The 12,919-nt window shown below is 41.8% G+C and overlaps 1 protein-coding gene across 1 annotated transcript in view; it reads left to right on the top strand.

Annotated features, from left to right (window-relative positions):
• LOC116518788 (AMSH-like protease) overlaps nt 1-12,919 on the top strand; it is a 37,289-nt gene that overhangs the window by 20,980 nt on the left and 3,390 nt on the right. The window contains exons 6-9 of the mRNA XM_032232318.1: nt 1,156-1,492; nt 3,670-3,794; nt 9,632-9,769; nt 12,081-12,193. Of these exons, the coding sequence (XP_032088209.1) occupies nt 1,156-1,492; nt 3,670-3,794; nt 9,632-9,769; nt 12,081-12,193 (713 nt within the window). The remainder of the gene's footprint in view (nt 1-1,155; nt 1,493-3,669; nt 3,795-9,631; nt 9,770-12,080; nt 12,194-12,919) is intronic.

Below are 12,919 nucleotides of genomic sequence, written 5' to 3'. Positions count from 1 at the left end.
TAAAATGTTGTGCTACCCTTTGGAACTAAGTTTTTCTACTGCAATTTACAATCCATTAAGTTAAAATTAGTATTGCAATAATCATTAAGACAGACAGTAACATAAACAAAAGCAGCAATCAGAGCAGTTAAAAGTTTCTGTGCACCATAAATATGAATAATTAAGATATTGATATAAATGAAAAGGCCCGAGAAAATTTTTTAAAAAATTCCTTGGTGCTGAAAACAAAGACAGTCAATGCCAAGAATATTTCTTTGCTGAAATATTGCAGAGATGGAGAGTTGTTGTTGATATTCACTAGAAGCAATTATGTGTGTTTTTGTAGCCTAACATTATATTGTTGGTGAGATTGTATTTGCTTTTGTATATGGAGTCTTCTTCCAATACTAAAACATTACAAGATAAAATGTGTAATGAGTATGAAATGTGCACCAAGAAACAGCTTCTTCTGGATGCATGTGCAAATAGCAAAATATATTTTCTTCTGGCACTTTCTCTATGAATAACTTTCTAAAATGCAATGTAACTCTCCAGATTTATTTCACATGAGCCTAATGATTTAGTTAAGGTTGCAGTCCTTTCCTGTCTATTATACTGTATATTTGTGATATAAGTTTTTGTTTCCCAAATTCAAACTAAACATGCTGGCAAAGTTTTGAGTAAATATGACCTAATGAAATTTGCAAAATGGGGCAGACGGTGGCAAATAATTATTCAGACATTAGAGAGGTATTGAATTCTAGCAGTCTAATATTGGGACTTCAATAATCAGAATAAATTAAGCTGGAGAAAATCTCCGGTCCGAAGAATTAATCATCTTCCAGATCCAGATCCTTCGCTTTTAAAATCTATTTTAAGTATAGAAACTTGACCCTTTGGTCTTCCAGATGTTCCTGATTTGCAGCTGTTAGCAGTCCTCATTTTAGCCATGCCGGGCTAGAGCTGGCTGCTGGAGTTATCAACATCTGGAGAATGATGTTGCAGCACCACTCTTCAGATGTTAGTAACATCTGGAGAAGTTCTTGGTAAATGCAACGGATATTAAAATATTCAGATCTGTTATGCTTCATGTTGTTTAAATGCATTGTACCCTTCTCATTTGGATTAACCGTGTTTAGCCAATGACGTGTTCTTTTAATGTATTCTATTTTCCAGAACAAAGGCAAAGCTGAATTACTGAAGAAACTAGAGCAAGAGAAATTAATTGAGGCAGAAAAGAAACGGATTGCACAGATCCGTCAACAGCAACTGGCAACAGAACAGTTTCAATTCTTTGAAGATCAGTTAAAAAAGCAAGAAATCGCTCGGGGTCAGAAAACTAAGAATAATTCAGTTACATCAGAGCCAGCTGATGCGAACACATTGTCGCCTGCTCCACACCTGAACAATACTTTCCCCAAAATAATAGCCAACAAGTGTGATGCTTCTGCTAGTCACTCTCCTCCAATCAGTCGGGCCTTAAAGCCAGCTGCTACCTTAAGTGCCGTTCAGAGTAAGAAAGTAAAATTTTTGTTGTCGTTTACCTTTCTAAGTTATTGGCTGGATAGGTTTTATCGATAATTCTATAGCGATAGCAATGGCACTTAGCGATAGCAAAGCACTTAGACTTATATATCGCTTGACAGTGCTTTACAGCCCCTCTAAGGAGTTTACAAAGCCAGCATATTGCCTCCAACAATCCTTATTTTACTGACCTTGGAAGGATGGAATTACACAATGGTACTGGGTCTCATAACTGGAGGGGACGAATCAGCATACAGGGAAGAAGTCCAGAAGGTATCCGCATGGTGCTCGAAAAACAACTTACAATAGCAATAGCAGTTAGACTTATATACCGCTTCATAGGGCTTTCAGCCCTCTCTAAGCGGTTTACAGAGTCAGCATATTGCCCCCAACAACAATCCGGGTCCTCATTTTACCCACCTCGGAAGGATGGAAGGCTGAGTCAACCCTGAGCCGGTGAGATTTGAACAGCCGAACTGCAGAACTGCAGTCAGCTGAAGTAGCCTGCAGTGCTGCATTTAACCACTGCGCCACCTCGGCTCTTACATCTAAATACTAGTAAGACAAAAGAGATGGTGCTAGATTTCCGGAAGCACAAAGAGGAACCTGCCCCACTGTATATCGAGGGGGGCTGTGTGGAGAGGATTTCCTCTTTTAAATTCTTGGGAGTGCTTATTAGTCAAGATCTCACTTGGAGAAACAACACGTCCGTGGTGATTGGCAAGGCCCAACAGAGACTTCATTTCCTTAGAGTCCTGCGGAAAAAAACAGGTAGAACAATGGCTGATGATCTCTTTTTATCAGTCCACGATAGAAAGTGTCCTCACCAAGGGTGGGTTTCAACCGGTTCGTGGCAGTCCCCGCGAACCGGTTGGTCGGCGAACCCGGAAGTAAGTAACTTCCGGGAATGGCGAAGGGCCCAGCCGCCCGCCCGCGCTCCTTACCCGGTTTTGACGAGTTCTGCGCTTCCATGCTGCGCAGGACACATACAGCGCCTGCACGATCCTCCAGGAGCAGCTGGAGCATCGCACAGACGCTAGTACACATGCGTGCACTGCGCACGTGCACGAGGATGCCGCCGGCCCCGTTCCAACCGAACCGGTTGGAACGGGGCGAGAAACCCACCCCTGGTCCTCACGTACTGCATTACAGTATGGTACGCTGGTTTAACAGCTGCAGAAGGCACTACCGAGAGTGATCAATTCGGCACAAGAAACCATTGCCAAATTGCAGGCAGCCGGCAGTCAGCAGAAGTAGACTGCAGTACTGCATTCTAACCACGGAGCCATCACAGCTCTTAGACTTATATACTGCTTTGTAGTCTTCACTAAGCAGTTTACAGAGTCAGCATATTGCCCCCAACAGTCTGGGACCTCGTTTTACCGATCTCAGAAAGCACCAACCTCCCAACTGGTTAGGATCGAACTCTTGGCAATGGGCAGAGTTAGCTTGCAATACTGCATTCAAACCACTGTGCCACCACGGCTCTTATCATTTCTTAGTATAAAGAATAAATAAAGGTTCCACCACAAAACCACGTTCGACTAAAGCGCGCTCGACGAAACCGCGTACCTGACGTCATCACAGCGCGACGAAAAAAGCACGCTGTGAGCGCTAAAGCTAAAATTAACCCCTAAACCTAAACCTAACCCCCCGAAACCTAACCCTAAACCTAACCCTAAACCTAACCCTTAACCTAACCCTAAACCTAACCCTAACCTAACCCTTAACCTAACGCTAAACCTAACGCTAACCCTTAACCTAACGCTAACCCTTAACCTAACCCTAACCCTAACCCTTACCTTAACGTGAATCGGCTTGCTTTCAAAGCGCTTTTTAAAGCGCCCTTTTTTCTCCGCGGTCGCTGTTGTTGCACTGCTGATGACGTCCGCGACGCGCTTTAATCGGGCGCGCTTTAGTGGATCGCGGTTTTGTCGTGCCACGTAAAGAAACAATAAAGAAACAAAAGGGGAATCAGGCCCAAAAAGTCTGTTTTGATCAGGATAAGTCAGATCTATAGTCTTTAGATCAGCTGTAGCGCTGAACACTTAAAACACCGACTCTAAAACAGCACACTGCCTGCTGAGTGCTTTTCAGATTATGTGGTATGAGAACACATACTGTGGACTGTTGTCTAAGTGTCACTCTCTCACTTCTCTTTGTTAGACGATGCTACCGAAGGACTGCGAAGTGTGGTTCTACCCAGTGATCTTTGTCACAAGTTTTTGCTGCTGGCAGACCCAAACACCGCAAGAGGAATAGAGACGTGTGGCATTCTCTGTGGAAAACTGGTACAATAAAACCTTCACATTTGTATGGCAAAGGCACTTCGAATGGTACTTTGACTGGAACGAGTTTTTTGTTATGACAACATAATGAAAGTATATCTGAAACATCAGTGTACTGATGTGATAAGCGAGGGTTTTTTTCCCCCCCCTCTGTGAGGGTCTTTTCAATAAATCTTTTATGTGCTGCTTGCTACTTTCGTGGCAATATTCTTGATCTTAAACCTGCAACTATTAAGCTATTTTCCTGCTTCCTTTTTGTGATTCTGCATTGCATTTTTCTTAGTTTTTGTGAAATTTTATTAGAAGCAAAGTGATGTTAAATACAATGATGGGTATGTTGCGCCAGATTCTTTGGAGGGAAGGAAGAAAGCATTTTAGCAAATATAGGGTAACTTGGATTTTTTTTCTTTTTTCTCTCTTTCTTTTGCTGTTGAATAATGCTTGTTTAGCTGTCTCTAAACCATGACTCTCATATGAAATGTTGACTGCAGGCCCTAAGGACATATATGTATCTGTATTAAAATAATTCTAATCAAACTAAAACTGAAAAAAGTTTTAAAATCCAGTCTGTAGCAGCTTTATCCTGTATACTTTAATATGGAGTGGAGTTATCTGAGTTTAATAAGATTTCTCAAGTAAAACACTTAATTTTTTTAAAATTTATATTGAAATTTATAAACTAGCCTCAAACAATTTTAAGATAGTCAAGGAAAAAAACAATCAGCCAAATCTGATAAAATTACTAAAAAAAAGCCAGGCCATTGATTCGGACCACACTTTTAGAAACTTCTGGATTCGGGGTGTGTGTGTGTGTGGGGGGGTGATGCAAATAATCAATGTGCTGTAGCCGAGACCTTCCTGGCATTTTTCCCAAGATCAGATCAGCACCAAACCTGCTGTCATTCAGGAAGGCCACCTGATCAGAAATAGCAATAGCAGTTAGACTTATATACCGCTTCATAGGGCTTTCAGCCCTCTCTAAGCGGTTTACAGAGTCAGCATATCGCCCCCAACAACAATCCGGGTCCTCATTTCACCCACCTGGGAAGGATGGAAGACTGAGTCAACCTTGAGCCGGTGAGATTTGAACAGCCGAACTGTAGAACTGCAGTCAGCTGAAGTAGCCTGCAGTGCTGCATTTAACCACTGCGCCACCTTGGCTCAGAAAGGCTGTGAAGATCAGTGATGAGACATGATTTAGGGACCTATCCATAGGAAATGATTGTTGCTATGAAGAATGATTTCCCATGGCATGAGGGAGAATGGGAAGATTTTGTTCTTGTTCTTCACTGTCTGATTTGTGATATGATTTTTGTGTTACTGGGGAAGTGGGGCTGATGATGGTTTTGTGTTACTGGGGAAGTGGGGCTGATGAAGACCCCTTCATGGTATTGGACCTGGGTACTTGAGAGACCGCCTGCTGCCAATTACCTCCTAAAGACCCATTAGATCACACAGATTAGGCCTCCTCCGGGTTCTGTCTACTAGCCAATGTCATCTGGCTACTACCCGGGGGAGGGCCTTCTCTGTGGCGGCTCCGGCCCTTTGGAATGAGCTCCCCGCAGAGATTCGGACCTTCACCTCTCTTCAGGCCTTCCGAAAAGCCGTTAAAACCTGGCTGTGTCGGCAGGCCTGGGGTCGATGAGTTCCCTTCCCCTCTCGAATCGTGTGGCTGTTGGTTGTTTTAAATTCCCTGTACTTTTTGTTGTAGTTCTTGTGTTTCCCTTCCCTTCCTTGGGTTTGTGCGCCGCCCTGAGTCCCGCCGGGAATAGCATATAAATAAAATGAACCTTGAACCTTGATGGGTTTTGGTACTATATAAGCTTTTTGGGTGATTGCAGACTATGTACATTCAGTAAGAAAATATATAATGCAATTTTAATCTGTAGGGATTTATTTAGAAGTTCTATAGAACTAAATCATTTGACTCATCATTTGTGTTTGGGAATTTTAATCAATACCTCAGTGAATCTTTGCCACTTAGCAAAGAGACCAATTATCTGTTATTCTTAGTAATGATTTTGTAAAACTTTCAAGCTGGGGTGAACCAATCCTTCCCAGAAAATGATATAAAAGGAAGAACAGCTCGGAGAACTTCAGCAATTCAATATCTTTTACTTGTTGGTTAAAGAATTATTTGGGTCTCTAATACTTTGGGATGTTTAGCTGCAGTAGTTTAGAAAAAATATCCCATTAGGAATCAATAAAAATGGATAGCTAAGACTTTGAGGTTGTCAATAAGAAACACTGGCAGTTTGGTGGTTCGCATCCCTAGTGCCACATAAAATGGAATGACCTCCCGTTACTTATGTACATTACAAATCAGGGAATCGGTCGTTCGGTGGCTAAGACGCTGAGCTTGTTGATCAGAAAGGCCAGCATTTCAGCAGTTCGAATTCCTAGCGCCGCATAACTCTGTGAGCTCCCATTACTTGTCCCAGCTTCTGCCAACCTAGCAGTTCAAAAGCATGTAAAAAATGCAAGTAGAAAAATAGGAATCACCTTTGGTGGGAAGCTAACAGAGTTCCATGCGCCTTCGGCATTAAGTCATGCCAACCACATGACCATGGAGACATCTTCGGACAAAGCTGTCTCTTCGGCTTTGAAACGGAGATGAGCACCGCCCCCTAGAGTGGGGCATGACTAGCACATATGTGTGAGGGGAATCTTTACCTTTAGGAATCAATCTGTTTATTTTAAAATTAATTTTATTTTCCGTATTTCTTTACTACCATTACGTATCCCTAGAAGACTTACAGATAATGGAAACAATTAAAGATATAAACATAATCATAACCCTCAGTAAATAACTAAAATATAAAATAGTCTACTGCAAACTGGGCAGGAAGGAAAGCTTTATTATTATTTATTATTATTTATTATTATTATTTATTTATTAGACTTATATACCGCTTCATAGGGCTTTCATCCCTCTCTAAGCGGTTTACAGAGTCAGCATATTGCCCCCAACAACAATCCGGGTCCTCATTTTACCCACTTCGGAAGGCTGGAAGGCTGAGTCAACCCTGAGCCGGTGAAATTTGAACAGCCGAACTGCAGAACTGCAGTCAGCTGAAGTAGCCTGCAGTGCTGCATTTAACCACTGCGCCACCTTGGCTCTTCTAGCTGTTAGTCTTCAGACATTAGTTGAAAAAGACATGTTTCAATCAGTTTATATCCAAAGTCGAGGCTAGTTCGATCTTGGAAATAGGGAGAATGTTCCAGAGATTAAGAATGGAATAATATCCAAAATCCATATGGGCACATTTCTAAGAAGCTGTTAGATTGCAGCGTTGAAGACTCATTCTGCCCACAGCCCAGAATTCGATTCTGATGGGCTCAAGGTTGACTCAGCCTTCTATCCTTACGGAGGTCGGTAAAATGATTTCCCAGATTGTGTGTGTGTGTGGGGAGGCAATATGCTGACATTGTAAAATGCCCAGACAGTGCTGTGAAGCACTATGGAGCGGTATATAAAACAAAGTGCTATTACTGTTGGTATTGCTAATTGTAATGCGAATCATTTTGATATCAAAGACTTAATTGCCTTCCCTCAAAATGGATTCATTTGAACCCTCCAGCCTTTTGAGGCATGAAAAAACTTCCACATCTCTAAACCTGCGCGATTGTTCCCGTTCTTTGTCATATATGTTTGTGTTGAGCTGTTCTCTTCATAAATGTGGCTTTTATCTATAGTCAATAATCTTATCCTTACCTGAACAGGAGGAGGCAGCAGTTCTAAATTATTTCTTAGTGCAAGAAGAGAAGTTGAGGCTATTCCTGCTGCTTCAGATTACAGAAGTACTAAACACAGCCTTACTGTGTGGCCAATTTTTTAATGTAAAAAAAAGCTAAATGCTAGCATGGACTAAATACCATATTTTGCATAGCTTTAAATTCAGTTCAAACCATTTTGAATTTGAAATGCCTCATTGTGAAATGGGTTCCACCACAAAACCACGGACGACAAAATCGCGTTCGACGAAAGTGCGTACGTGATGTCATCACAGCGCAACGAAAACATCGCACTGTGATCGATAAATGTAAAAATAAAGCGAAAACCTTACCCTAACCCCCCCATACCTAACCCTAAACCTAACCCTAAACCTAACCCTTAACCTAACCCTAAATCTAACCCTAAACCTAACCCTTAACCTAACGCTAAACCTAACGCTAACCCTTAACCTAACACTAAACGTAACCCTAACGCTCTAAACCTAACCCTAACCCTTAACCTAACCCTAACCCTAACCCTAACCCTAAACCTAACCCTTACCTTTATGTGAATCGGCTTGCTTTAATTTTATTTTTATTTCAATTTTTAATTTTTTTTGTCGCGCTGTGATGACGTCAAATGCGTGCTTTCGTCGAGCGCGCTTTTGTGGACCGCGGTTTTGACGGGTCACGTGTGAAATGTGAAGTTCCCTAATTTGAATGAAACGTAAATAGCTGTTGCAACATTTTTGTAACATTTACAATAAATGTTTTTGTCTCAGGAGCAATAAAAACAAATTAAAATCCAAACCAACAAGGAAGAATCCTGTATATGCCAAAGATTAAAACAATATTTTGATGTGTCTTGAACAAGTGTTTTACACTCAGAAGAGAAATATTAATACTAAAAAAAAACACCCTTCTAAGATATACAAAACACTCCATCCTCTTTTCAGATGCAGATGCGTTGCGTTTGAAATAGGGTATTTTGAATTCAAAAGTATTTCCCCTCAAAACATTTTGTGTATGTCTACTTTGAACTGTTGAGCAGCTTTTATGAGACTCACATATTCTGGGCAAGAAAATGGAATTTAAATAATAAGAATAAGGAAATGATAGTGTTTATTTTTATTTTTTTTAAAAATAGATACATATCATTTAAGAAACTTCAGTAACTTATAGCCATATAAATATATAAGAAAATAAGTTCTATGTAGGCCACGAGGTTTATTCTTGGAATTTTATTGTTGGAATTTTATTGGAATTTTATTATTTATTGTTACATCCTCAAACCCTTAAACTTCAACCTTAAACTGTCTACTGTGGATCTCACCCCATTCCTAAGAGGTCCGTAAAGGGGGTGTGCATAATAGTAATAGCAGTTAGACTTATATACCGCTTCATAGGGCTTTCAGCCCTCTCTAAGCGGTTTACAGAGTCAGCATAATCGCCCCCACAGTCTGGGTCCTCATTTCACCCACCTCGGAAGGGTGGAAGGCTGAGTCAACCTTGAGCCGGTGAGATTAGAACCGCTGAACTGCAGATAGCAGTCAGCTGAAGTGGCCTGCAATACTGCACCCCAACCACTGCGCCACCTCGGCTGGTGCATAAGCGCACCAGCGTGCCTCCCATCCCTGGCTTACCGTCCCAATTTATTTGTACTCATTTCCTTTGTTCATTTGACATTTTTGTAGCAGTACACAGAGGCTCCCTAGTACAGGAACTTCCAGGGCCCCTGTTCTGCCTGTTGTCTTGAAGATTCTTTAATATTGATTGGTGTAAATGAGCATAGCTGCTGTGAAATAAATAGTTCTAAAATTTGGTTGATGCCAATGCTTGTCTTGGATGGTCTCTGGAGTCTTTAATAGCAATAGCACTTAGACTTATATACCACTTCACAGTGCTTTTACAGCCCTCTCTAAGCGCTTTGCAGAGTCGGCCTATTGCTCCCAACAATCTGGGTCCTCATTGGAAGGATGGAAGCCTGAGTCAACCTTGAGCCGGTGGGATTTGAACTGCCGAACTGCAGCTAGCAGTCAGCTGAAGTAGTAGCTGCAGTACTGCACTCCTAACCACTGTGCCACCTCGGCACCTCTAAGCTATTTTCTTGGGCTTGTGTCTTACAGACTCATAATGAATTCACTATTACTCATGTAATTGTACCAAAACAGTCTGCAGGACCAGACTATTGTGACATGGAGAATGTGGAAGAGCTATTCGGCGTTCAAGACCAACATGATCTTCTCACGCTGGGATGGATCCATGTAGGTAGAGATAAGTATGCTTGGCGAGATAGTAGGCATTCCTTGCAGCAGGAGGAAATTCCAATGTAAGATGGCATTTTCTTTAAGCTAATGTTCAGAGCTCCATGCCATCTGGTATTAGATCAGATCAGTTTCCTTTCTCCCAGACTAACATATCTTTACATACATATGTTTGCTTTTTATAGTCATATGTACATTCTAACAGATGACGTAGATTGGATTTGGGGCAAAATCTAACCTTTCTTCATTCAGAAGTGTCTCCCTTGATCTAAGTAGGCCTGAAAAAGTTTTAAATTGAAAAAAAATGTTTCCAAATAAGATCACTCCAGAACAAGGGTGGGTTGCTAATCCCGTTCCAACTGGTTCGGTTGGAACGGGGCCGGCGGCGTCCTCATGCACGCGCGCAGTTCACGCATGCGTCTTAGCGCCTGTGCGATGCTCCAGCTGCTCGCGGAGACTCGCGCAGGCGCTGTATGTGCCATCCAGCTGCTCGTGGAGAATCGCGCAGGCGCTGTATGTGCCATACGCCTGCGTGGAAGCGCAGAAGCCTTCAAACACCGGTAAGGAGCGCGGGCGGGCGGGTGGGCCCTTCGCCGTTCCCGGAAGTTACTTACTTCCGGGTTCGCCGACCAACTGGTCCGCGGGGACCGCCGCGAACCGGTTGAAACCCACCCCTGCTCCAGAAGGAGAGATGATGTCAGTTGTGGAATGAGTGATGGGAGGTCAGGTTAGAAGGGTGCAATGTCCTACATCAAAGATTTTCCACTACACCATTAGAGCAACAATATTTAAATGTAGTGTTTGAATAAAGTTCAAATTTGGTGATTGCTTCTCCTCCCCCCCCCTTTTTCCTTAAATCTCAATCAGTTCTTCTATTAGTTACAACATTAATATTGTATGGCATCGAGTCACTCGGTATGAGTAGGGTGGCTGCATAAATGTGTTTAATAAATAAATGGAAAAAATGTCCTGGGTCAATACTAAAGAGCATTTTCTGTTATGGTATCAACTATTTCGAACATCATCCCCATGGAGATTAGATTGCCTATCAGCCTTTCATAAAGCCTTGAAGACATCTCTATGTCACCACAGATGGTGGCTGGGCTGTATAGCAGAACCTGTGAGGTGGTGATGTAAACATTGACTTGACAGTGTTCTAGTTTTATTTCAGTTGCCTATGTACTATGTTTTTCTATATGTCATTTTTAAACTTTTGATAGCTACCCGGAGTCATGTTTTGACATTGTGAGAGAATAGCAGTGGTGGGTTTCAAAAATTGTTCAAACCTACTCTGTGGGTGTGGCCTCCTTTGTGGGAGTGGCTTGCCACCCATGTGACCAGATATGAAATTATGAATTAGTATTGGTCCAAGTAGCTATTCAGAAACTCTGGCATTGAAGCATGCAAGTCTTAAAGCTGTCAAGTTACAAGATCCTAACCCTTTAGAAAAAAAAAAAACTAGGGGTCTTCAAACCTGACAGCTTTAAGACTTGTGGACTTCAACTCCCAGAATTCCTCCTCCAGTCACGTTGGCTCAGGAACTCTGGCATTGAAGCATGCAAGTCTTAAAGCTGTCAAGTTACAAGACCCTTGCACCCCTAACCCTTTAGCAGTGGTGGGTTTCAAAAAAATTTGGAGCCTCTTCTGTAGGTGTGGCCTGCTTTCCGGGTCCACTGGTGGAACCTCTTCTAATCGGTTCGGTAGATTTGACGAACCGGTTCTACCGAATAGGTGCGAACTGGTAGGAACCCACCTCTGGAGAATAGGATGCCTCAAAATGGCCACCATCTATGACTGCTGCCTCTTTAAGACTCTTCATAGCCAACACAGCAATTGCTGGCTATAAAAGTTGAGCAGAGAGACAGCTGTGTGTGGTGGTGTTTCTGTGTGGGAAAGAGAGAGAGAGAGAAGGAGGTAGGTGTATGTTTGTAAAACAGCCTGAAGCTCATAGAAAGAGTTACTATTCTCCAGCAATAGGACTCACAAGCAGTAATAGTTAGAGGAACAGGAGGAGGAGGAGGTGTAACAGCTACGGGGAAGAGTGGAGTAGAGAACATAGAGTACTAGCCTGTATGAGTTTGGGAGTGGAATATCTAAGGACCTGTGGTGTTGTGTTAGCTCTCTTGACTTTTGAAATCCACTAACTTGGGTATACTTAAAAGAATCTGTGGCAGAGTGGATGAAATAAATAACATGTCTGTATTATTTAGCAAATGATAAGTGAGCGCAACTAATTCTGACTTGCTCCTTTTGTATTCATAAAATAGAACAAAAAGTCACGTGCTATGTAAAATGTTGCCTTTCTCTGCAGTCCCATCCAACCCAGACGGCGTTCTTATCCAGCGTCGATCTTCATACGCATTGTTCTTATCAGCTGATGCTGCCAGAGGCCATTGCAATTGTTTGTTCACCAAAACATAATGAGTGAGTCTGAGCTTCCTTTCCCATCCTCAGATAGCTACATTCAGATAATTAGTTTCCTGTGTTCTATGCTATGCGTTCTTGGTTTATTGTGTTCTATGTCACCTGTAAAATGCTCAAGAAGGCAATTTGAGGGAGAAAGGGGAACACACATATTGTACGAGTTTCAATCTTTACAGATAATGGTACACTTTAGAATCAAATTTAATTCCTGAATATTCTTTGCTATGTTATGCCTTCTGTTATGCCTTCCCATACTTTCTCTCTCTTTCTCTCTCTCTCTCTCTCTCTCTCTCTCTCTCTCTCTCTCCCTCCCTCCCTCCCTCTCCCCCCTCTGTGTGTGTGTGTGTGTGTGTTTTATTAAACCTTTATAGTTTTATTATTGAACCTCAGGTTCTCAAATCACCAACTCACATTTTAGTTTTTTTGGGGAAGAAAATATTAGGGATAGATGCATAGACATAAAGACTTAATGGAAGTCTTCCTTCTCCTCCGTGGGCCAGAGAAAGAAACCTTTGTGAATCCTGCTCTGTACTCCAAACCATGTTATTATAGCCCAGAAAATGTCTCATTAAATGGTAGTGACATTTTTATGCTTGTGGTCTTCTCTATATTTATTTACATCCTTTATGTTAAAAATGCCAGGGATTTATCTTTTTCATGTAACATGCAATATGTTTAGCCTTGGTTAAACCATTAAACTATTTTTGGTTCATTTTTAAGTGGTGT

The sequence above is a fragment of the Thamnophis elegans genome, chromosome 15 (assembly GCF_009769535.1).
Source record: "Thamnophis elegans isolate rThaEle1 chromosome 15, rThaEle1.pri, whole genome shotgun sequence".
Lineage (NCBI taxonomy): Eukaryota > Metazoa > Chordata > Lepidosauria > Squamata > Colubridae > Thamnophis > Thamnophis elegans.
Note: the sequence above shows the minus strand (reverse complement) of the source record. Positions and strands in the feature narration are given on the sequence as shown.